General features: G+C 39.6%; 1 protein-coding gene across 1 annotated transcript in view; it reads left to right on the forward strand.

Moving 5' to 3' along the window:
- Positions 1-1,276: 1,276 nt before the first annotated feature.
- The window catches only part of LOC118805379 (NACHT, LRR and PYD domains-containing protein 12-like), a 33,326-nt gene continuing 9,249 nt past the window's right edge, over positions 1,277-25,353 (forward strand). Inside the window, exons 1-7 of the mRNA XM_036566134.1 lie at positions 1,277-1,401; positions 8,186-8,298; positions 9,501-9,617; positions 11,009-11,125; positions 13,885-14,001; positions 18,744-20,540; positions 22,218-22,391. Of these exons, the coding sequence (XP_036422027.1) occupies positions 8,186-8,298; positions 9,501-9,617; positions 11,009-11,125; positions 13,885-14,001; positions 18,744-20,540; positions 22,218-22,391 (2,435 nt within the window). The 5' untranslated portion in view covers positions 1,277-1,401. The remainder of the gene's footprint in view (positions 1,402-8,185; positions 8,299-9,500; positions 9,618-11,008; positions 11,126-13,884; positions 14,002-18,743; positions 20,541-22,217; positions 22,392-25,353) is intronic.

Raw genomic sequence — 25,353 nt, forward strand, 5'->3', positions numbered from 1 at the left:
CTTATTTAATCATTCAAGTAAAATTTTAAGGCCAAAGTCCAAAAATTTCCCCGCATATACAGTCGTATGCAAAAGTTTGAGCACTGGTGCTATAAGTCTCTTGTTGACTTTCTAAGTGAAAATAAGATCACATCCTCCTCTACGGAGAACACACTTCTGCACATTTTAATGCACAACTACTGCTTATGTACTAAATTTAATATAGTGGAGAAAAATAAAACAGAAAATGTGCCCTGTACAAAATTTAAAGTACAGAGAAAAAGCACTATGTTAACTAATCTTGATCAGAGACAGGGCGGCCAAGAATGATGCATTCTTAGCCACTCCAGGTAGTGAAAGTGAGACAGTTAGCCATCATCAGTCAACCATCACCCACAAAGCATCACTTTCGCTTTATGGTGAAAATCTGCCAACAGGATACCAATCAGTTGTAAAACTATGATGTTGCTCCACAGGCTAATTTCCTGAGCAAACAAATGGGTCAATGTGCATTGGGTCCCATCAGCAATGCAGCTCATAATGTATCATAGCTACTTTGTGAAGCTATTTGATGGTAAGATTGATCAACTATCAAAAAGTAGTCAGCTGTAATTATTTATCATGCTAATTACTTTTTACAGTTAAATACATACATATTGTTGCTGACAACAACAGCAAATTTTTTGTCGTTTTTCATTTTTTGACATAATTTTAAAGCGTAAGTTGCCTTTTATGACGTGTCAAAATTTAATGACCAGACAGACCAACAGAAATGATCCAAAATTACTTTGAAAAAATATTTTCCATTAAAAGCTAAGAAAATTTTTCCTTGTCCTGTAAAGTTACCTTTTTGGAGATAAGGGGTTTTGGTCTGATAGCAGTGATATGTCGTAGCTTACCTTACAAAGTGCTGTCTGGCTAGCTTTCTAATAATGAGACTTATGTAAAAATGTAGCAAGGGCCAACTAAAAAAAACAACACATCACTTTTATGTCATATTAATATAGTAATGCTTTTTTTCTGGCAGTGTGCCACCCCGGTAAAATCTCTGGAGCATCCTTGGCCACCCCATTCTAAACATTCTTGCTATGTCCTTGATCTTTTGCATTTGTAAAGCTTATGTAGTTCTGACACATTTCTCTGCTGATCTCTGGGAGTGTGTCTAATCTCCTGCTTGGTCAGATTTTTCTGGTCAGAGTAACAAAGCCCTTCCCATGTCATCACCACAGAAAATAACTGAAATGAAAATAAAAAGCACATCTCCTTTTCTTGTGACTATTAGGGAAAAACAGGAAGAACAACTAGCAAGCTAAAACTGAAAGCATTTCCCCTAAACGATTCGGTTGAATTACAAAGATATTATTATTTTTGACACCATGGGGACACAGCAGGACTTCTACTACACAAAAGAGATCTTTGAAGGTGAGAAATCTTTTTCTCAGGTCGATTCAGTAGATATAAGAGCTATAAGCTCTACAAGATTATAAGATTAATAAGATTATTAAGATTAAGATATAAACTGAATAAGATTATTATTTTGACCATGCACCAAACCAGGAGACAGATCTTTTCGATTCAGCAGTTGCTAAATACAATCTTAATCTAGTCTTTATTAAAATGCCTTTTTTCTTTAGTAAAAGACTCTTTTGAGTCAAATATAAATATATAGTTTACACTAATCTGTTGTGTGTAATCATATATATATATATATATATATATATATATATATATATATATATATATATATATATATCACACAACAGACTAGAGTAAATTATATTTTGCTATATATACAAGGGCAGTTGTGGGCTGGAGGTTAGGGAACTGGCCCTGTTACTGAAAGATTGCCAGTTAGATCCCCAGAGACAGCACATGACTGAGGTGCCCTTGAGCAATGCACCCAACCCCCACCTGCTCCCTGGGCGCTGCAGATAGGGCTGCCCACCACTCCGGGCAAATGTGCTCACTGCCCCCCAGTGTGTGTGCTCACTAGTGTGTATGTGCTGTTTCACTGCCTGGATGGGTTAAATGCAGAGGTGAAATTTCCCTGTTGTGGGACTAATAAGGGTCTCTTAATCTAATCTAATTAATTTAAATAGTCTACTTGTTAAACTAGTAAGCTTGTGCAAAGTCCAACTAAAAAAAAATGTAATGTGTAATATGTGTGTATGTATATACACATAAAGAACACAGCATTTAAGATTATGCCATGAATCTGATGTAGACTTTTTCTTAAGACCTTTCTCAAGAACACAATGTCCAATGTCCGAAACGTCTTTGACATGTCTTTGACAAGCTTTCTCTCCAACGCAACTTTTTACATAAATAATAGTAGATAAAGAGTGAATCCTAACTATTACAGCACATGTTAACCACACTTTAAAATATCACCCTCTCAGGCTTGGATGTAGCCAGTTTTAGTTAGGCATATACATTTCTATGTATGTACAGGTGGAAAGAGTACTGAAAATCCCTACATTGTAGAAAGTACTGTGACTGTAGTGATCATTTACCCCATAATAAAGGTATTAATAAAGGAAATTAGTTATGTAAGAGTAGATAAGTAGAAAGAAGACTACTTGAGGAAATAATCTGCACCAACAAAACGAACACAAAAGCTATTACTTGAGAAGAAAAGTTTCTGTTCCGTTCTGAGTCCTGAGACTGACCACAGTATGTTCCGCTAGTGCACATTTCCACAAGACTTGCATTAAGCTACATGCATTTCATGCTTATATAAGTACATATGGCTTCCTAGTTTAACTGTTTTCAATAAAGTAGTTTAGAATCCCTGAAAGGCTGTGCTGAGTTCATTACTGTTTTGGTTTACCCTTAAAAAAGAAGAAAAAAAACAGACTACTTGATAAAAAGTCAGAATAGCAGTTAGATTACTCAATTAATAATGTTATTTTTAGTGACAGCCTACTGCCTATTAGCTAGTAGTTAAACAGCTTAAAAAGCCCTTCACACAGTTAAAGACACATACAAACACAAGGGCATTCAGAGAAAGAGATAAAGAGAGAAAGAGCAGAGTTGTATGATGAAGTGACAGAGTATCTGATGATGAAGTATTATCTGTAAGGTGAGACTGACTAATTGTATCTCTGCAAATGCATTTTTATGTAGGTGACAGTCCAGATTCAGTGACTAACATATTTTGTACAGTCAGACCAAATGGTGATCTGAATATTATAGCACAACACAGGGGTGTTGCTGAAAGGTTACAGTATTTTAACTGGTTGCAAAGGTGTTGAAAAGTGGTTGCTATGGTGTCTCAGGTGGTTGCTGGGTCGTCGTTAGGTCTTTGCCATGGTATCCCAGGTGGTTGCTAGGGCGTTGCTAGATGGTTGCCAAGGTTCCCCACATGGTTAATAGGGTATAACTAATAGACTTGGGTCAATGTGACATAGATTGGGTGCACAAATCTTTGCACCCCCTTCATTTCTATGGGAAAAAAAATTGCCATTTACTGTATGCCTGATCAAAAAGCTGTATACAAAGCATGACCTAGAACTGGAAAACTGATTGCAAACCTTTCCAAAAAAATGTCAGTTTTATGAGCCCAGAAATGCAAAACAAGTCATCTGAGTGTGTGGTCTCACTGTTACTTAAAAAAGAAAGCTGAGCTGCACAAATTTGCCCTAACATATCATGCTATTTTGGCCAATGAACACAAGAATAATTCGAAACTCTAGCATGTTTGAGTGTGTATGTGCTACTAAGAAAGGGCAATTGTTTTTTCTGCTGATTCAACCACAAAGGAAATATCAGGGATGATTCCACAACTGTTGGAGCTCCTTGTTCTAGACCATCTTCTGCATGTTGGACTATGCTTTAATGTTTAATTGTCAAATAAAATAAAAATTAATTTCTGATTTTGTATGAAGCAGTGTCAGAGGTGGCAGAAGTACACATTTCCCTTATCTAAGTTAGTACTAGTAATCCAGTAAAAAAAATAATCAAGTAAATGTTGAAGTATGACTAACTAGCATAAACGTACATGCTTATAAATGAGCTTAAAGAAAAAAAGGAAAATATATTTTTTTAAAATCATCTCTAATTCAATTTTCTTAAACAGGATATCTTTCTACCGAGAGTTAGAGGTACACATCCATCCAACTGAAAGTATCTAACGGTTTATACTAGAACTATAGAACTACATCATTTAAAGTGGATCTAGTCTCTATTCACTGTAGGAGTTTTATTTACAGTCCCAGGGTTGTATCACTTGAGATAGGAGCTGCCTACATTGCTACAGATAAACATTTGGGTGTAACATTTACAGTCTGAGTGTTCTTGTGCTGTGAGTTTATTCATTAGCTCACGGTAACCAACCCGAAACTCTACTGGCTTACAGGGAATTGTTCCAACTTGTACTTTGTTACTTACAACCTCTGAGTAGTGTGATTACCAGAGGAATAAAAGTGAAGAAAATCAAAACTGGATAAACTGCTGTTGTTTGTAATAATTTTGATAATAGAAATGCTCTATACAGGTGTCACTAAATTTATACAGTTTGAGAGCTGTGAATATAATGTTTAGGTTGTTAATGTTGACACCTGTTAATGTAAGCTAATGTTCAGAGAGCTAATAGGCAGTAGGCTGTCACCCTGTGTTTGACTGTGCTTTAACTTTTAAATGTCAAATAAAGTAAAAATAAACTTCTGATTCTGTATGAAGGAATTATGAGAAATATATATGAATCTCTATAGGTATAATCAATTCAGGCAGTATTATTAAATTGTCTGAATAAAAAACAGAAGTAGTAGTTAATGAAAGATGGCAAAAAACAACCTTGTTTATGAGTTTACACCAAATTGAGTTCTAAAGTGTTACAGCATCTTGAGATATAGCATTATGCCAACACTAAAGGAAAGCAGAGAAAAGCTTTATAGTTACATTCAAAAGTGCATTCAATGACTTACGCTCAACCTACACTGTCAGTATGTGCTCTGTTCTCCCCAGGAAAAGTGGGAGAAGACCCAGTGCACCTTTGCAGTCAAGAGGTTTGCATGTGTTGTCTTCCCCTTTGATAAGTAGTAATTGTAGTTCAAAATTGGTCAGCCAAAAGGTTAGAGCCGAAGATACTACTCAGAAGTTGGTGATTGGAAATCTGCAGATCATCAATTCACAACTGAAACAGAAAAATGAGGTGGTGCAACTGTGTGTCCAGGTCCCTGTCCAGTCAATGCTGATTTTTTCTCCTACCACAATGGGGGGGTGTTCAAGGTAATATTCCTTCCAGGCTGGTCCTCTGATAACTGGACATATTGTTCATATCATGTCCAAACTATGCATCTGGTGTGTAAAACAATTTTGAATCGCTATATCAGAATCAGATTATCATTATATTCAATTCCAAAACCTAGTGCCTCCAACTTTAATTAAACATGCATCAAAGGCAGGCCTAGTGGGTTCTTGTCAAATAAAGAAACTGCTGGTGTTGTTAGGACTGACCACCACAGACATCATTAAATGTGTTTGTGGACCAAGAGAAGCAAAGCAGAAAACACAACCAACTTCTAAACTTAACTTTGGAGGTGTTTACAGGGACAAAGGAAAAATGTCCCTGTAGATTTATTTGAAAAACATTTTTTATTTTATTTTATTTATTTATTTATTTTTAGCACAATAAGAAAGTGGCAAAGGCCTCTCCCCTGTGAACTTCTTGTGGATAAATTACACCAGTAGCTGCAATGAATACTGTATAATAGACATTTTTATTTTGAAAAGTTGAATTTTGCTCCACATTATCCTAATAATGCAGAGTCTTATGATTTATTTGTGTCTAATGAAACTTTGAATTAGAAATGTAAATAAAAACCAAATGCATTGATGCGCAAATCATTTAAACCCTATATTTCATTGAAAATTGTAGAAAGACAGCAATTCAAATGTTGAAACTGAGAAATTTTGAATTTGATGTCAACAACACATTCCAAAAAAGTTGGGACAGGGGCATGTTTACCACTGTGTTTCATCATCTCTTCTTTTAACAACACTCTGTAAGTGTTTGGGAACTGAGGAGACCGACTGCTGTAGTTTTGAAAGTGAAATTCTCATTCTTGTTTGATAAAGGATTTCAGCTGCTTAACAGTACTGGATCACATTTGTCATATTTTTAATTTCATAATGCACCAAACCTTTTCAGTGGGTGGCAGATCTGGACTGCAGGCAGGTCAGTTTAGCACCTGGACTCTTTTAATACCGAGCAATGCTGCTGTAATACATGCAGAATGTGGTGTGACATTATCTTGCTGAAATAAGCAAGGCCTTCCCTGAAAAAGACGTCGTCTGGATGGCAGCATATGTTGCCAAAATGTATATATCATTCAGCATTAATGGTGCCTTCACAGATGTGCAAGTCAGCCATGCCATGTGCACTAATGCACCCCTATACCATCATGAATACTGGCCTTTTAACTATGCACTCATAACAAGCTGAGCGGTCTTTAGCCCGGAGGACACAGTGTCAATGGTTTCCAAAAAGAATTTCAAATTTTGATTCATCGGACCACAGGACACTTTTCCACTTCACCTCAGTCCATTTTTCAGTTCAGGCGGTGACAGCATTTCAGGATTCTGTTTACAAATGGTTTCTCCTTAGCATTTTAGAGTTTTAACTTGCATTTGTGGATGCAGCAATGAACTGTTTTCACAGGCAGTGGTATTCAGAAGTGTTTCTGAGCCCATGCAGTGATTTCCACTACAGAACCATGTCTATTTTTAATGCAGTGCCACCCGAGGGCCCAAAGATCACGGCCAGCAGATACTATTTTTTGGCCTTGTCCCTTGCATACAGAAATTTCTCCAGATTCTCTGAGTCTTCTAATGTTGTTTTGTACCATAGATGATGAAAAGCAAAAGTTCTTTGCTATTTTATGTTAAGAAACATTATTCTTGAATTGTTGCATTATTTCCCTCTGCAGTCTTTCACAGAGTAGTGAACCCCTCCCCATCTTTACTTCTGATAGACTCAGCCTCTCTGAGATGCTCTTTTTATACTCAATCATGTTACTGACCTGTTACCAATTAACCACCAGGTGTTTTTTTTAGCATTACACAACTGTACCAGCCTTTTGTTGACCCTTTCCCAACTTTTTTGGAATGTGTTGTTTGCATCCAAATCCAAAAATACAATTTCTTAGTTTCAACATTTGATTTGTTGTCTTTCTACTATTTTCAATTTAATATAGAGTTTAAATTATTTGCACATCCTTGCATTTTGTTTTGATTTACAGTTTGTACAGCATCCCAACTTTTTTGGAAATGGGGTTGTAGAACATTTCAGTTTTGCTAAAGTGAAATTCAATTTTGTCCATCATCTCTAAACTCTGTTAATGTTATAAATGTAATGAGGCGGTGTTTATGCCTGTCAATATGCCTTTATATAAATAACTGAAGAAACGTCTAAATAAGAATCCAGATGAAGAGATCAGACTCACCAGAACCCAGCTGTGTGGCTGTGAAGGGTGACTGGTTAATGGATCATTCGCTAAAATTTGAAGACCCCTCATCTGTGAACAGGTAACGGCTACTTGCAAATCAGCCACTGAGTTTTTAAGCCAAAAGGTAAACCACTGCAGGAGAACTAGCTCTTTCTGTCAGTGTATTTTAGTCTCAGTTGGTCATCGTAATGAATCAGCATGGAAAAAAAGCTTATGACCAGTTGTTTGATTGTTGTGAGGTTTTTCAGCTCTGGTCTCCTGGAGCTCTCAGCTCTTTGCATAAATATGTGCAAAAACAGCAAACAAACTGCATCTTTCTTCAACCAGTGAACACTTAGTTTGTGATCATTTAGTTTGTGTGATGGGCCACTCCTGAAGCATATGGCTCTAGATTGTTACAGTATTTGTTAATCTTTCACTTTTCCATTAAATGTATTTGTTTTCCTTCCTATTCTTAGATACAATATTGATAAAGCATAATTGATTATTCATTTCAGATAATTGCTATATTCATTCATGATTTGTCTGTGCATATTTACTAGGTTACTAAGGAACCATATTGTAAAGTGCTACCAATGTATTTAAAAAAAAAAAGTACTTCTCAAAAAAATCAGTGGAATTCTTCTCTAAAAATCACCTGACTATTTGATATATATTTTTATGCGTATATTTTGCTCTCCTGTTCCTGAGTATGTTGATTAAAATATAAAGACTGTAAATAAATTAGTGGAGCAATGTCTGTGCTTTTGAAAATTCAGATGAAGAGATCAGACTCTCCAGAACCCAGCTGTGCATCCCTGAAGCGTGATGTGTCTATGGATCCTCTAGTACATCCTCTAGCACAAGATGGAGCCTCCTCATCTGCACACAGGTAATGACTTTTCACAGTTAAAGCACTGTGATAATAATAATAATAATAATAATAATAATAATAATAATAATAATAATAATAATAATCTCTCAATACTGTCACTGCATCATTGTAAAGCTTTAGTCTCAATTTGCTGATATATCAGGCATAATATTACTCTATGTTTAATATACCAGTACCACAGAGACAGACTGTAATCAGCATCTAACCAGAGCAGATGCTCTGTGTAGCACTTTTTGCCAGTAGTTGGTATTCATGAGTCAGTTTTATATGTAATATAATGTATGTAATAATTGTAGAACAACATTGAAAAAACGTCATACACCACTTGCACTAAAATATTACTTAGAAACTTTTATTTCATAGGTTGAACAAGTTTACATTTTTACATGCCCCTTTAAAAAATGATTTAATACTCATAATCATTGTATCAATTATAAGAATAAGGTAATATAAGATTAGAATAATGTAATACATTAGAATAATGTAATACATTAGAATAATGTAATAAATTGATTTCAGACTGGCTGAGAGTAATCATAATTACTGAACTTTCGCTAAGAGAGAATGAAGTAATTACAGGCAGTGAATTTTGAAGCAGATTTGACGCTATACTACTCCCGCCCTCTCTCGCAGACGTTGTTGGTGGTCAAGGGTCGGGCGACTGGTACACTCTCGTTGCATGGCGAGAACCGAGGCCTGCTGTCTTATGATTACCATTAACAACAAATAATACATGCCGTTCCACTGAAACAGTCAATAACACAGTTTAGTTATGATATTCACTTATGTTTTTTGATAAGATCTCGTGTTGTTAGTGAATATATCATCTTCGAGCATACTTTCAAATAGTGCAGAGTACTTGCTACACCAAGCAAAGACTTTTTTGTATCACCAAAATTCAACTGAGCTACGTTTTGATTTTCCACACATGTACCCTAATAGACATGAGGTGTCTCGCAGCATAGTGCAAGTTTAATTTCAGTCTGATTCCTTATGCCTTAAACAATCACAATCAAGGAAGAAATTCACAGCCACTTATTGTATCATGTAAAACTTCATTTGAATTTTATTCAAGCGAAATCGTACTTTGTCCGTTAACTCCTAAATGTATAAATGTTATGATTGTGGTTGGGCTGGTGTTGGTGCCTGTCAATATGACTTTGTATAAATCATTGAAGAAATGTCTCATTCCTGTAAAGACAAACTCAGATGAAGAGATCAGACTCACCAGAATCCAGCTGTGTGTCCATGAAGAGTGACCAATCTATGGATCGCTCAATAACATTTAAAGATGGAGACCCCTCATCTGCACACAGGTAACGGCTACTCACAGATCAGCCACTGAATTTTTAAGCCAAAAGTTAAACTACTGCAGTAGTTGTAGCCCTATCTGTCAGTGGATTTTAGTCTCATCAGCTGTTTGTCAATGTGCATTAATGTATATGTTCTAAATACTACTTTCAGAAATGCACATTGCCAGTTAAGGCACACACTGTAGAATAGTTTTGTCATTTCCTTATAACAACGGAGCTATAGTTCAGGTCCAAGTGGGCAAAAATGATACTAGCAATATGTCATTTTATTAAAAATATCATTATCATTTATGCCTTAAATGAAAACTCCATCTGGTTTTCAACATTCCTGCATAATTCAATCATTAACATGTACATAAAGTCATTAAGAGTGGTTTGATATTAAATGGTACATTGTTGAGAAACGTAGTGACTCAGATTTCTTTAGGCAACAGGAATCAGGAGTTGTGATGTCAACAACAGAATATAGACATTTTATTTAGATTAGATTAGATTAAATTAGATTACATTAGATTAGATTCAACTTTAGTGTCATTGTGCAGAGTACAGGTAAAGAGCCAATGAAATGCAGTTAGCATCTATCCAGAAGTGCAAAATACATGCCCCTTTAAAAAATGATTTAATACTCATAATCATTGTATCAATTATAAGAATAAGGTAATATAAGATTAGAATAATGTAATACATTAGAATAATGTAATAAATTGATTTCAGACTGGCTGAGAGTAATCATAATTACTGAACTTTCGCTAAGAGAGAATGAAGTAATTACAGGCAGTGAATTTTGAAGCGGATTTGACGCCATACTCCTCCCGCCCTCTCTCGCAGACGTCGTTGGTGGTCAAGGGTCGGGCGACTGGTACACTCTTGTTGCATGGCGAGAACCGAGGCCTGCTGTCTTATGATCACCATTAACAACAAATAATACATGCCGTTCCACTGAAACAGTCAACAACACAGTTTAGTTATGATATTCACTTATGTTTTTTGATAAGATCTCGTGTTGTTAGTGAATATATCATCTTCGAGCATACTTTCAAATAGTGCAGAGTACTTGCTACACCAAGCAAAGACTTTTTTGTATCACCAAAATTCAACTGAGCTACGTTTTGATTTTCCACACATGTACCCTAATAGACATGAGGTGTCTCGCAGCATACTGCAAGTTTAATTTCAGTCTGATTCCTTATGTCTTAAACAATCACAATCAAGGAAGAAATTCACAGCCACTTATTGTATCATGTAAAACTTCATTTGAATTTTATTCAAGCGAAATCGTACTTTGTCCGTTAACTCCTAAATGTATAAATGTTATGATTGTGGTTGGGCTGGTGTTGGTGCCTGTCAATATGACTTTGTATAAATCATTGAAGAAATGTCTCATTCCTGTAAAGACAAACTCAGATGAAGAGATCAGACTCACCAGAATCCAGCTGTGTGTCCATGAAGAGTGACCAATCTATGGATCGCTCAATAACATTTAAAGATGGAGACCCCTCATCTGCACACAGGTAACGGCTGCTCACAGATCAGCCACTGAATTTTTAAGCCAAAAGTTAAACTACTGCAGTAGTTGTAGCCCTATCTGTCAGTGGATTTTAGTCTCATCAGCTGTTTGTCAATGTGCATTAATGTATATGTTCTAATTACTACTTTCAGAAATGCACATTGCCAGTTAAGGCACACACTGTAGAATAGTTTTGTCATTTCCTTATAACAACAGAGCTATAGTTCAGGTCCAAGTGGGCAAAAATGATACTAGCAATATGTAATTTTATTAAAAATATCATTATCATGTATGCCTTAAATGAAAACTCCATCTGTTTTTCAACATTCCTGCATAATTCAATCATTAACATGTACATAAAGTCATTAAGAGTGGTTTGATGTTAAATGGTACATAGTTGAGAAACTTAGTGACACAGATTTCTTTAGGCAACAGGAATCAGGAGTTGTGATGTCAACAACAGAATATAGACATTTTATTTAGATTAGATTAGATTAAATTAGATTACATTAGATTACATTAGATTAGATTCAACTTTATTGTCATTGTGCAGAGTACAGGTAAAGAGCCAATGAAATGCAGTTAGCATCTATCCAGAAGTGCAAAATACAGTATTATTTACATATAAAGTGCAAGTATAAATTAAATATTCATATATACAGAGTGAGTGGAGAGCGTACGTATGTAGGTGTATGTACAGTGAGAGCAGTATATGTAAAGATAAGTATACAGAGAAAACATGTACAGTGATTGTTGGTGCAAATATGAATAGTGCAGTAATACTAGGAAAACATAAAGTACAATAACAGTGCAGTGAGTGCAAAGATGCGGTTAAAGTGGCAGTGTGGAGTTCAGCAGGGTCACAGCCTCAGGGAAGAAGCTCTTCCTGAGCCTGCTGGTGCAGGAAGCCTGCCAGACGGGAGGAGGGTAAAAAGTCCATGGTTAGGATGAGAAACGTCTTTGAGGATGTTTCTCGCACTGCCCAGGCAGCACTTATGGTAAATGTTCTTAATGGAGGGTAACTGGGCATCTGTGATGCTCTGGGCAGTTTTCACCACCCACTGGAGTGCTTTGTGGTCAGATGCGGAGCAGTTGCCATACCACCCCGAGATGCAGTTTGTGAGGAAGCTCTCAATATTGCAGCAATAAAAGTTCACCAGCATCCCAGGACACAAGTGAGCATTCTTGAGGCTACGTAGGAAGTAAAGACGCTGTTGCGCCTTTTTGACCATGATGGAGGAGTTTAGGGACATGGTGAGATATTCCAAGATGTGGATACCAAGGAACTTGAAGTCAGACACACGCTCTACCTTAGCTCTGCTGATGTAGATGGGGGAGTATACTTGGCTCCTACCCTTCCTAAAGTCCACTATGATCTCCTTGTTTTCTGGGTGTTGAGCAGCAGGTTGTTGTCCTCACACCATGCCACCAGGCGCTGCACCTCATCCCTGTAGGCCATCTCATCATCACCTCTGATCAGACCTGTCACCGTGGTATCATCCGCAAACTTGATTATGGAATTAGAGCCATAAACAGGAGCACAGTCTTGGGTGAACAGGGAGTACAGAAGAGGGCTGAGCACAAAGCCTGGTGGCACGCTGGTGTTCAGGGTGATGGGGGAGGAGAAGAGTTTGTCCAGCTTAACAGACTGAGGTCTGTCGGTCAGGAAGTTCAGAATTCAATTGTGCAGAGATGTGCTGATACCAAGCTGACTAAGCTTTAAGATCAGTTTGGGGGGGGGATCACTGTGTTAAATGCTGAACTGAAGTCAATAAATAGCATTCTGATATATGAGTTTTGAAAGTCCAGGTGGGTCAGTACAGTGTGAAGTGCTGTAGAAATGGCGTCCTCCGTTGACCTGTTGCGGTGGTAGGCAAACTGGTGTGGGTTCAGTGTAACAGGCAGGCAGGACCTCAAATGAGAAAGAACTAGTCTTTCAAAGCACTTGGAGATGATGGAGGTGAGTGTGACAGGGTGGCACTGGCACAATGGTGGTGGTCTTGAAGCTAGTTGGGACAACTGCCTGGGCCAGCAACAGACAGAAAATGCCCATGAAGACCCCAGCTAGCTGCTTAGCACATGCTCTAAGCACACGGCCAGGTATTCCATCAGGGCCAGCTGCCATTCGTGCATTCCCCTTGCTTAGAGTGTAACAGCTCATCTGGTGGTAGATCTGTTTTGGAGAATACCACCTCATTCCCCTGTCGAAGCAAGCAAAGAAGTGGTTGAGTTCATCAGGGAGTGAGGCACAGTTGGTAGGGGGCAGAGTGCATTGTGGTTTGAAGTCAGTAATTGACTATATGCTTTGCCACATACGCCGGGGGTCAGAGGAGTTGAAGTGCTCTTCAATCCGCTGTTTGCAATAGAGTTTAGCCTTTGAGATATCTCTTCTATCCAAACATGTCTTTAGAATTTTATATGTGATGGTAATAATGGTAATAAAGCAGTTAATTCTTGGAACTATTTTGCTTCACTATGCCCTGTATGAGCCTCTCTGCTATGAATGTATGTAAAAAAAACACTTCTTAGCCCCGAAAGCTTATCTCAGTACTGTTGTAAAACAATGTGAGGCAGAATATTTGTAATCATTTCATATAATAATTTTCTCTGGGGAAGCTTCAAGAGGCATTAAACTCTTTAGATGTCTGGTTCCTATCGTCACTGCTGTGAACAATTCTGATGTGGTAACTCTAGAAGGGTGAATTTCACACAAAACCCCTCTGAATGATGTTGTTTACATTACATGTCTGTGTTTTTGGAAAGTCAAATTCAGGCAAAGAGATCAGACTCTCCAGAACCCAGCTGTGCGTCCATGAAGAGTGATGTGTCTGTGGATCCTCTAGTACATTTTAAAGATGGAGCCTCCTCATCTGCACACAGGTAATTATTTTTCACAGGTAAAACACTGTGATTGTAGTGCACATAATAATCTCTCAATACTGTCACTGCATCATTATAAAACTTTAGTCCCAGTTTGCTGATATGTCAGGCATAATATTACTCATGAAAGACAGAGACTCTTCATCTGCACACACAGCTACTCAACAATAAATCACTGCGACTGTAGAGCACAGAACACACTGTCACTACAACTTAAACTTTGTCAATGTAAAACTCGAGTGTAGGCATATGCCAATTGAAACATTTCATATTACAATGATTTTTTTACATTGCTATATTATCACTTATACATGTACAGTTTTGTAAAACAAAGAGAGAAGAAAACACACATTTTGTGTTTTTATCACAATAATTGGGGGTCATACATTCCATGATGGCCCTTGGTATAATCGCAAGCAGTCTTTATTGATGTCTGGAATCTGATTTTTCATCTGTCTTGAAGGACATTATGTCTTTGGTTTCCAGTAGATTTGTTTTTAGGCCAGTTGGTAGATCTGGTATTCTAGCTTGCACAATAAGTATGAGAGGATAGCACTTTGAACTTTACATAGAGCTGTGAGAGTACTCAGGCTATTAACACTAATGGAATATTCCAATTGTTTCATGAATTTTTCAATCATGAACTTGTTGTGTATATCATTATACAGCAGAGCTTAATATGGAAACCTGTGTTTGTTTATTAAAATACCACTATTATAACAATGCTAATTTCCACTATGGTCCAACCGGTATTTGCAATGTTTTGTTGGGGTACATTCATTGTCTTATACCTAGGTTTTTTACTTATTGGCAGGGACATGAGATGGTGTTTTTAATGGGTAGTGCTTATATGCACGAATGATGGCGTATATCATGCACAATGACAAGGCCACTTACCATGAAACACAGCTGCTTAGGTTAATCTCAGGTTAAAAGGTTGCCTGTGGATAGTGATCTATAGATCAAATTGTGATAATTACATACATAGAACCACAAGTGATAACTTTAACACATGATGATTTATTGATCAAGGTATATAGACACTAAATGTTAGATTAACAGGTATGCATTGAAACCAGAGATATGAAATTCACCGGGTAAACATACGGTAATCAGACTTGAAAAGGTCATTTTATGGCATTTGCACAGTACACAGAACAGAATATTAATGCTAGCATAAAACTGGATAACTGGATAAAAGGGTGCTGGATAAAAGGGTGCACAGGGTAAAACAGCAAGACTGAATCACAGCCTTGATGCTTCAAAAAGAGAGCCATGATGACGCACATGCCGTTGAGGAGGAGCCGCAGCCTGCAAGCATTGGCTGGAGAGAGGTCTGTGGGTCAAATGCGATGACACTGAAGAGGTGAACTTCAGGAATGTTACATCTGACTGGACCTGGATGGTGAGGTGGGCTTCCAACTGGCTTGTGTTGGCCTCCAGTGAGGAAGTGCTTGCAGTGGTTGGCTGGTGAAGTCAGGCCGCAGCCTTTTGCTGGGGCCACTGAACTCCTGGGATGGCTTGCACTCAGTGCTGGTTCACTTATGTCTCTAATTCTTAAACTATGTTCATAGATTTCGCATTGATGCATCGATGCCAATCAAACTTTTGAGATAAACTGACAAAACTTAAGAAAGATGTAGTAAGCCTAACAGTAACCAACACTTCTTCAATATTATTGAGTGAATACAAAGAAAACAAACTGAACAAAGAAATGATGAACAGAGACCCAAAACAAAAATAAAACTAAGATCTAAAATATGCAGATTTAAAGAACTATTTTGGGAGAAGGCTTCTTGTCATTTCTTCGGCATTAAATGGTGATTCTCTCTCTAAGACAGGGAAAAGTGTTTTTGCATTCAATTTTTAATAAATATGCAATTTCCTAGAACAGATAATTATATCTATAACTGTTCTACTTTCACACTATGGTTACTTGAAGGAAAGAAAATGAGTTTTCCAAAAAAAAAAACATAATTCCATACATAGTATTAATCAACACTAAAATTTCTAAAAAGAATATATGACTTCTGTTTGCCCCAAAGGGGGTTATGTGAGGTTTCATTAAGTTGGACTGGTTATCTGGTGAAATCTGTTCTTTGACCCAGGTGTCTCTCCCAGAGTATGGGTGAAATGTGTGTGGGGGGGGATTTCCAAAAGTCATACACTTAGTTGACTTAGTCTTCAAACTCCTCATCTGCACACAGGTAAGGCACACAGGTGGCTAGTCACAGATCAGTTAAGTCCACCACTACTAGGGTTGATGACAGCAGCAACAGCTCTCCTCTCAGATGTCTTCCATTCTCTCCATTGTCCATTGTGTTGTTGGCCCTTGGGGACCCATCCACTAGGGCTGGCGATGCGTGTTCAGCCCCTCCAGCATTGCCAACTGGCTCTGATGCTGGTGTTCATCTTCCCAGCTGGCTTCTGTTTCCCCACCAGCTCAGGTTTGTGACATTGTCTGGCACAGTGTCCCATCTTCCTACATCACCAGCATAACAATCTTTCCGGCACCACTCGCTTGGAGGTCGCTCAGCACGCCGTCTCCTCCTCAAGCTCCACCGCTTAGCGATGTGTTGCTCGCTGAGGTGTTTGCATGCTGAGGATAAGTTCTGCCCTCTCTGCTCTCTGTGGCAGCTTAAAGGCTGGCTGGTGCAGCAAGCTGCACATGCTGTCTCAGCTCCTCCAGCAGCAACACATTCCGGAAGTGTTCCAGCATTAACTCTTCCTGTGCAGCATTCTCGAGTGCTGGATATGCCTGCTGAACCATCATGCTCAGCTCTGCCGCCAGCATGCTCTCCCTTTAGCATCCTTGTCTCCAGGAGCAGCTCTCTGGCCAACCATGAAATCACGCCTGCCTAAAGCATCACTGGAGGGCTGTGGTCAATGCCGCTAGGTCATCATATTGTTCTGGTGGGAGATCCACAAGCACCTGCAGCGCTTTTCCCTCCAGCACTAGACAATCACTTGCAGTTGCATGGAGTACATCACCCAGATGCCTTCACTGTTGAAGCATGGTAAGTGGATGTGTGCCGTCTCCCTTTTGCTGAGCTCCAGCTGGGCTCTAGGCTGTTTCCTTCACCATCTTAACTCAGCCAGCTGTCTTGCTCTTGGATGGCTGAACTGCTTGGTACCCTCTCCTGCAAACGTCGGTCTTCTTTGCCATCCACTTCATGTGCCACTCAACTTCTCGCTGCTTGGTGGCACTGTCCCACTTCTGACACCACTGTGGCACCAGCATAGAAGTAGATGTGAAAAACAGTGCATATAGGCAAATGGTCTTTTATTAAACAGGCACTTCAAGGAACTGCCCAGCCCACTACTTTGTCAATTCCACTTACCATATACGTGCACTTTGCAGTTCTTAGCATAATTTTTTACCTCACATTCACCCCATTTTGCAATGGTCAGGACCTCCACAGGACTACCACAGAACAGGTATTAATTGGGAGGTGGATCGTTCTCAGCACTGCAGTGACGTGGTGGTGGCCTGTCAATGTCCGTTTTCCTGGTATGAGTGGATCAGTTACAGTGGTTTTGCAGGAGTTTTTAAATACTGTGTCACTGTTCACTCTAATAGATACATCTACCTTGTTGGTCCACTTTGTAGATGTAAAGATACTGACAACAGCTCATATGTTGCTAAAAGTTGGTGTTGGTCATCCTCTATTATTACATTACATTAAACAGTTATTACATTGGTTATCTAGCATATATTTGTTCAAGTATGTTGGTTTATTATTATAATTATTGGATTATCACTATATACATTAGTTATTTAGCATATTTATGGGTTAATGCATATATTTATTATACATACAGTGTCGAGATCTCTTTTTGTGATATTACATGCAAGTTTGAACTCCATCATGTTTAGAGTGGTCAGATCAAGAAATTCTACCAAATGAGCTGCACTCTTCTGCTGCTTATTGTATGTACCTGTGTGTTCTCAGGTTTCCAGCCTGTGAATTATCTACTGTTGTCAACATATATTCATCAGAATAATGTTAAATCTTTGCATTTGAGAGCTAAACATCTAGTCAGACCTTCTTTCTGAGCCTGTGTGTGTGACCTTAATACATAAAGGTGTATCATGTGGTCTGAAAAACTCCTTCAAAATCTGAATCAGTACCTCTGACTTTTAAATTATTCTAGCAGTCTTTACAGGGAGGCCTACGGACACTATCATTTTTTCTTCATCTGAAACAGTAATGCCAATGTTCAATTTTAACAAAGAGTCTTACATAGCTTTAATTTCATTCAATAAAATTCAGATCATCAAAACATTTTTCTGCAAGAGAAACACTGGAAAACTTTTACTAAATATAAACCCAATTCCAAAAAGTTGGTACAGTAGATAAAATGCAAATAAAAACAGAAAACAGTGATTTGCAAACTGTCTTTCATAAGTATTCAGTTGAAAACTGCACAAAAAGAAGATATTTCATATTTTACCTTATATATGCAAAATCCAAGTTTGATGCCTGCAACACATTTGAAAAAAATTGTAACAAGAGCCAATATAAAACTGGGACTGTTGAATTATCAAAACTACCAATTTTGGAACTTCCACAGGTAAACAGACGAATAGGTAACACTTGATGCTATCTTGATTGGGTATGAAAGGAGCATTCACAAAGGTCTTGGATTTTGCAAAAAAATATGTAAGCAAACAGTCCATTTGATCTTGGAAATTAAGTTAAAAATGCTAAAAATGTCTTTATTATTTCACTATTTTTTAGGTCTGACCCTGTATCTGTTGGAACTGAATTTCAAGAGTGCTTCAAATTAAATCTGAAAAAGAAATTTCAATGTTTGAACGAGGTGATAACAAACCAGGAAAACCCAACACTTCTCAGTGAGATCTACACAGAGCTCTACATCACAGAGGGAGACAGTAGTGAGGTCAGTAATGAACATGAGGTCAGACAAATCGAGGCAGCATCCAGGAGAACAGCAACAGAGGAAACACCAATCAAATGCAATGAGATCTTTAAGCCCTTTTCTGAACAAGACAAACACATCAGAACTGTGCTGACAAAGGGAGTCGCTGGCATTGGAAAAACGGTCTCTGTTCAAAAGTTTATTCTGGACTGGGCTGAATATAAAGCAAATCAGGATGTCCAGTTCATATTTCCACTTCCTTTCAGAGAACTGAATTTGATAAAGGACAAAGAACTCAGTCTACTGGACCTTCTTCATAAATATGTTAAGGAAACAAAAGAGTTGGAAATATCAATGTCACACAGAGCTCTGTTCATTTTTGATGGTTTGGATGAGTGTCGTTTACCTCTAGATTTTCAGAGCAGTGTGAGTTTGTGTGATGTAACTGAATCAGCATCAGTGGATGTGCTGCTGACAAACCTGATCAAGGGGAATCTGCTTCCCTCTGCTCTCATCTGGATAACCTCCCGACCTGCAGCAGCTGATCAAATCCCCTCTGAGTGTGTGGATCGAGTGACCGAAGTAAGAGGGTTTACTGACCCACAGAAGGAGGAGTACTTCAGGAAGAGAATCAGTGATCAGAGTCTGGCCAATAGAATTATCTCACACTTGAAGGCATCAAGAAGCCTCTACATCATGTGTCACATACCTGTGTTCTGCTGGATTTCATCCACTGTTCTAGAGAGAATGCTGGGTAAAGCAAAGAGTGGAGAGACCCCCAAAACTCTGACTCAAATGTACACACACTTCCTCATCATTCAGACAAAAATCAAAAGAGAAAAATACACAAAGAACCAGAAGACAGATGAAGACATGCTTCTCAAACTGGCACAACTGGCTTTTCAGCAGCTGATGAAAGGAAACCTGATCTTCTATGAAGAAGATCTGAGAGGGTGTGGCATCGATGTTGAAGAAGCATCAGTGTACTCGAGTGTGTGTACACAGATCTTCAGAGAGGAATCTGGGCTGCTCCAGAGTAAAGTGTACTGCTTTGTTCATCTGAGCATTCAGGAACATCTTGCAGCTCTATATGTGCACCTGACCTGCATTAACCAGAAGAGAAATGTGTTTAAACAGAGTTCGTTCTTTAAAATGAACAGTTTCAAGAAAAAAAAATCTGTAATCTCAGATGTACACAGGAGTGCTGTGGATCAGGCCTTACAGAGTAAGAATGGACATCTGGATCTTTTCCTTCGCTTTCTTCTGGGTCTCTCACTGGAGACCAATCAGACCCTCTTACAAGGCTTAGTGACACAGACAGGAAGCAGCTCCCACAACAGAGAGGAAACAGTTCAATACATCAAGAAGAAGATCAGAGAGAACCTCTCTGCAGAGAAATTTCTCAATCTGTTCCACTGTCTGAATGAACTGGGTGACCATTCTCTAGTTGAAGAAGTTCAACAGTACCTGCAATCTGGAGATCTACTAACAGTTAATCTCTCATCTTCACAGTGGTCAGCTGTGGTCTTTGTATTATTGACATCATCAGAGGAGATGGATGTATTTGATTTGAGCAAATACACTAAAACATACAGCAGATCAGATGAGGTTCTTATAAAACTGCTGCCTGTGGTTGAAGCATCCAGAAGAGCTCTGTAAGTTTACAACTACACTGAAAACAACCGTGACACTGACACATACAAAACATGGAGAAGCTGAAAGCACTACTTTAAAAGTGACACAGAGTAAAGTTTAACAAATTTGTCAGTAAACAATGAGGTCTTGGAACATCAAGTAGTGATGTCTCAAAGATGCTGGAACCAAAAATTGATCATAAAGACTGTGATGATCATTGTGAGGTTTACCATATGCTAAAATATGTAAAGACAACAGTCGATGTTAACAAGAAGTCAACACTTATTAACTACTAAACCTTATTTTATAAATGGGTTTTCCAAAACTAAATATTTAATAAAATTAATTAACATTTCCATAATGAATTAATTTCACAAGCCAGTGGTTTCACTCAATGTACAGCTATAGTGGGTGTATTTGCTAGTGGCAGTGTTGGTGTTTTTATTGTCTTTTCTACATTTTGTTATATTGAGTTTTTTGTATTATCATAAAATCATATTTTTTTTTACATATCTTTACAGATGGTTGCATGAATGTATTTAATATGTGAACTGGCTGGCTGGATCTGGCTTGTTCTGGCACAGATTAGCCCTCTGGGGTCCACAAACTCTCCCCATGCGTCAAATGTTTCCATTTATGTTGCTTTATTTTTGTGATAATACAGCACAGAAATATGGTTCAAATATTTGCTCAATCTATAGAGTTGCCCTTTCGATTCAATCTCACCACAATATCATATGTAGCTCATGTCTGGAGTTATGAGGCTATGAAGAGGGGTTGTGTAATTGGTGAATCCATGTGTCTACATTTTGTGTAAAACAGACCAACGCTCATTCAGGCAATCACTAAGGACTTACTTATCACATTGGAAACCTTTCATTCCTCATTTAGTTGACATTGGAAACACATGTGAAATGGTGTGCAAACAGTTTACAGCCACTGAATTTGCTGCTGCGGTAGGAGTCATGCAAGTAGCTTAAGGAGAATTCAACACAATATGCAAAAATTGAGAAAATGCCCTTAGAACTCAGAGGGTTAAGCACTGATTATGCAAAATACTGTGACATATTTTAACAGCTTTGCTGGACAGTGTATTTGTGCATTTATATAACATTTGAACAAATTAGGGTGATTGCTGTAACAGTGGCAGATGGAACCAGACACTCGCAGCAGAGGCTTGAATTAAGATCTTTAAAAACAAAGGGGTTGTCCAAAATCACAGTCATAAATCCAGAGCAGAAAGTCAAAAACCAGAGCCCCAAAACAGAACAAAGGGTACAGCCAAAATCAAAATCGTAAACAGAAAACAGGTCATACATGGATAAGCAATCAGATACACAAGAGAAACGCTCAGTACACACATGGGTGACGATACTTCGGAACCTAACCTAAAACCCGGGCTTAAATACTAAACTAAATGATGAAGGAACAGGTGCGAGTGTAATCAGAGGTCTGGAGATAAGGAGCGCTGATAGGTGGATCTGTGAAAGTCTGTAGTCATATGAGAGTCTGTAGTCATGTGAGAGTCTGTAGTTATGTGATGCAGCAAGGAGTTCTGGTAATTGGAGTCCTGGGAAGCCCCGTTGGCAAAGTTCCAACCAGGCCAGAGGGAGGCATGATAATTGCTTTTAGAAAGATAGCTTTAGACAGATCTTGTTGCCATTGTTCCTTACTTAAAAATATGTTTCTTTCCTTAGATTTAATCATTCTATTCTGACAGAGAAAAATTGTGAACATCTGGCCTCAGTGATCAGCTCAGAATCCTCCAGACTGAGAGAGCTGGATCTGTCTTGGAATGAACTAGGAGACTCAGGAGTGAAGCTGCTCTCTGTTGGACTGAAGAATCCTCTCTGTAAACTGAAGATACTAAAGTAATGCCATTCTTCACACACACACAAACTTTTGCATGGTGAATAGGTTCTTCAGATTGATGAAGAATGTGTTGTACATGGTTCTATATAGAACCTTCCTAATCACTGTTCACACCTGCTGTCACGGATTCCTTCTTTTCTCCCTCTGAGTGTCTGTTTCTTCCCCTCTGTTGTAGCCATGTGTCTTTTGTTTTCTTGTACCATGTGCTTTTGTTGTTGCTCTGTGTCTCCTCCCTTGTCCTACCCCCTTGTTATCTGTTCCACCTGCTTGTAGCTCCGCCCCTCATTAGTCCCAGGTGTGTCTCATTTCCCCTCTGTGTATTTATACCCCTGTGTTTGTTCAGTCTTCGTCTTGCATTGTGAATGTAATCTTGTCTCTTGTTTGCTTGTTGCGCTTGTAGTTTGGTTTTCGTTATGGACTCTCATTTCAATAAAAGCTCGCATTTGCATCCCGCCTCCATGCCTCAAACGTTACAGAATGCAAGACCACACAGGGAAGCAGTGAGTTTGCAGGACCTTATCAAGGAGAATGAGGTCAGACTTCAGGAGAGCTACCATCTGCTCTGTCAGCTTCAGCTGTTGCTCCCTAGTAAGGAGAAAGCCTCAGCCATGGACGTCACAGCAGGCCCGCCAGCCTCAGCCATGGACGTCACAGCAGGCCCGCCAGCCTCAGCCATGGACGTCACAGCAGGCCCGCCAGCCTCAGCCAGGGCCGCCTGCCTCCGAGGACGTCGCAGCAGGGCCGCCTGCCTCCGAGGACGTCGCAGCAGGGCCGCCTGCCTCCGAGGACGTCGCTGCGTCCCAGCCTGCCTCCGAGGACGTCGCTGCGTCCCAGCCTGCCTCCGTGGACGTCGCAGCATCCCAGCCTGCCTCCGTGGACGTCGCAGCATCCCAGCCTGCCTCCGTGGACGTCGCAGCGTCCCAGCCTGCCTCCGTGGACGTCGCAGCGTCCCAGCCTGCCTCGGAGGACGTCGCAGCAGGCCCGCCTGCCTCCGAGGACGTCGCTGCGGCCCAGCCTGCCGCCGAGATCGTCGCAGCAGGCCCGCCTGCCTCCGAGGACGTCGCTGCGGTCCAGCCTGCCTCCGAGGACGTCGCAGCAGGCCCGCCTGCCTCCGTGGACGTCGCTACGGCCCAGTCTGCTGCTGAGGACGTTGCTTCCGAGTTCCCTGACCTGCTGGTAGCCTCTACATCCCCAGACCTGCCCATTGCCTCAGCGTCACCAGTCCCAGTTCCTGCTCCCTGGGCCACTCCTTTTCTCCTTTCCTGTCCTGGTTCGGTGCTGGCCTCTCAGCATTATGCTCCGCCGCCAACCTCCCAGCGACCCCCTCCTATGCCAATCTTTCAGCGTCCAGTGACGGCCTTCCAGTGTCCTGCTTCAGTGCCGACTTTCCAGTTCCCTGCTCAGTCTGCCACCCAGTTCCTTCGCCTGCATGAACTTCATTCTGTGTTTTCCCCCAAGTCTCTAGTCCATAGTTTTGTTTTTGTCCCTATAACCATGTATATATCTGTACCCGTCTCAATCAGTGTTCCTGTTTCTGTGTTTGGTCTTATTGTACCCATTCCTGTCCATATTTCTGTCCCTGTTCCAGCAACCATGTCTGTTCCTGTTCCCATGTCTATGTTAACTCCGTCTCCTGTTCTCACTCCACTTTGGTTTCCAGTCTCATCACTGTCTGGTCCTATCCAGTTGCGTGTTCCATCTCTTGTCCAGCCCTTTGTTCCGTCTCTTTCCGCTCATGTCTCATCTGTCTCGTCCTTTATCTCATCACCGGTCCAGTCCCATGTTCAGTCTACTGTCCATTCTCGTGTCTTGTCATTTCAGGAGTTTCCTGTCCATTCCCCTATCCAATTTCCTGTGTACTCCTCTGTCTGGTTTCCTGTCTGTTTCGTCATTGTCCCTTGTCCAGCTCCTTGCACGGTTTAGTGTATTACCCCGGTCTGGTGTCCTGTCCCCTGTATAGTTTCTTGTTTATGTTCATATGTTCTCCCGGTCCCTCCTCCTACCCGGCTCCCACTTTGGATAGCTTTCGTTTTTCGCGCCTCGGGAGCTGCACGTTAGGAGGGGGGTTCTGTCACGGATTCCTTCTTTTCTCCCTCTGAGTGTCTGTTTCTTCCCCTCTGTTGTAGCCATGTGTCTTTTGTTTTCTTGTACCATGTGCTATTGTTGTTGCTCTGTGTCTCCTCCCTGGTCCTGCCCCCTTGTTATCTGTTCCACCTGCTTGTAGCTCCGCCCCTCATTAGTCCCAGGTGTGTCTCATTTCCCCTCTGTGTATTTATACCCCTGTGTTTGTTCAGTCTTCGTCTTGCATTGTGAATGTAATCTTGTCTCTTGTTTGCTTGTTGCGCTTGTAGTTTGGTTTTGTTTTGTTTTCGTTATGGACTCTCATTTCAATAAACTCGCATTTGCATCCCGCCTCCATGCCTCAAACGTTACACCTGCAAGTGATTTTGCTTATTTGTTTATTTGATTTACTGGACACATGGGTATGTGCAAAGTTTTGATTGTACCCATGTGCTTGCGTCTTTGCCCTGCTCTTGCCATATCCTTTAGTTTTTTTGGGTTTTGTTTATGAGTTGGCCTTTTAATGTTTTGTTTTTTATGTTTAGGCAATTGCTTATTGTATCTTCAAGTTTATTTTTGAGAAGCAAGGTTGTATGAAGCTTTGAACCAACTGAACCAATCTGATCAAATTTGTGCACATGCATCAGGGGAACCCAAATTAATTAGCATATTTTTAAATTGTTATAACTTTTATTATTATCATATAGAGTTTGTCTATAGGATGTAGGTCCCAATATGCAAATATTGCTTTTTGGTTTTTATTTTAATAATACTTTTCTTGTTTTATATATTATGTGTTTGTGTGACAGTAATACAAATATTACTGACATAATATTTCTGCATGAAATAAACATTTGTATATGTACAGTTGTATGCAGTAGTTTGGGTTCCCCTGGCCAA

Source organism: Colossoma macropomum, unplaced genomic scaffold, assembly GCF_904425465.1.
Source record: "Colossoma macropomum unplaced genomic scaffold, Colossoma_macropomum, whole genome shotgun sequence".
NCBI classification, from domain to species: domain Eukaryota; kingdom Metazoa; phylum Chordata; class Actinopteri; order Characiformes; family Serrasalmidae; genus Colossoma; species Colossoma macropomum.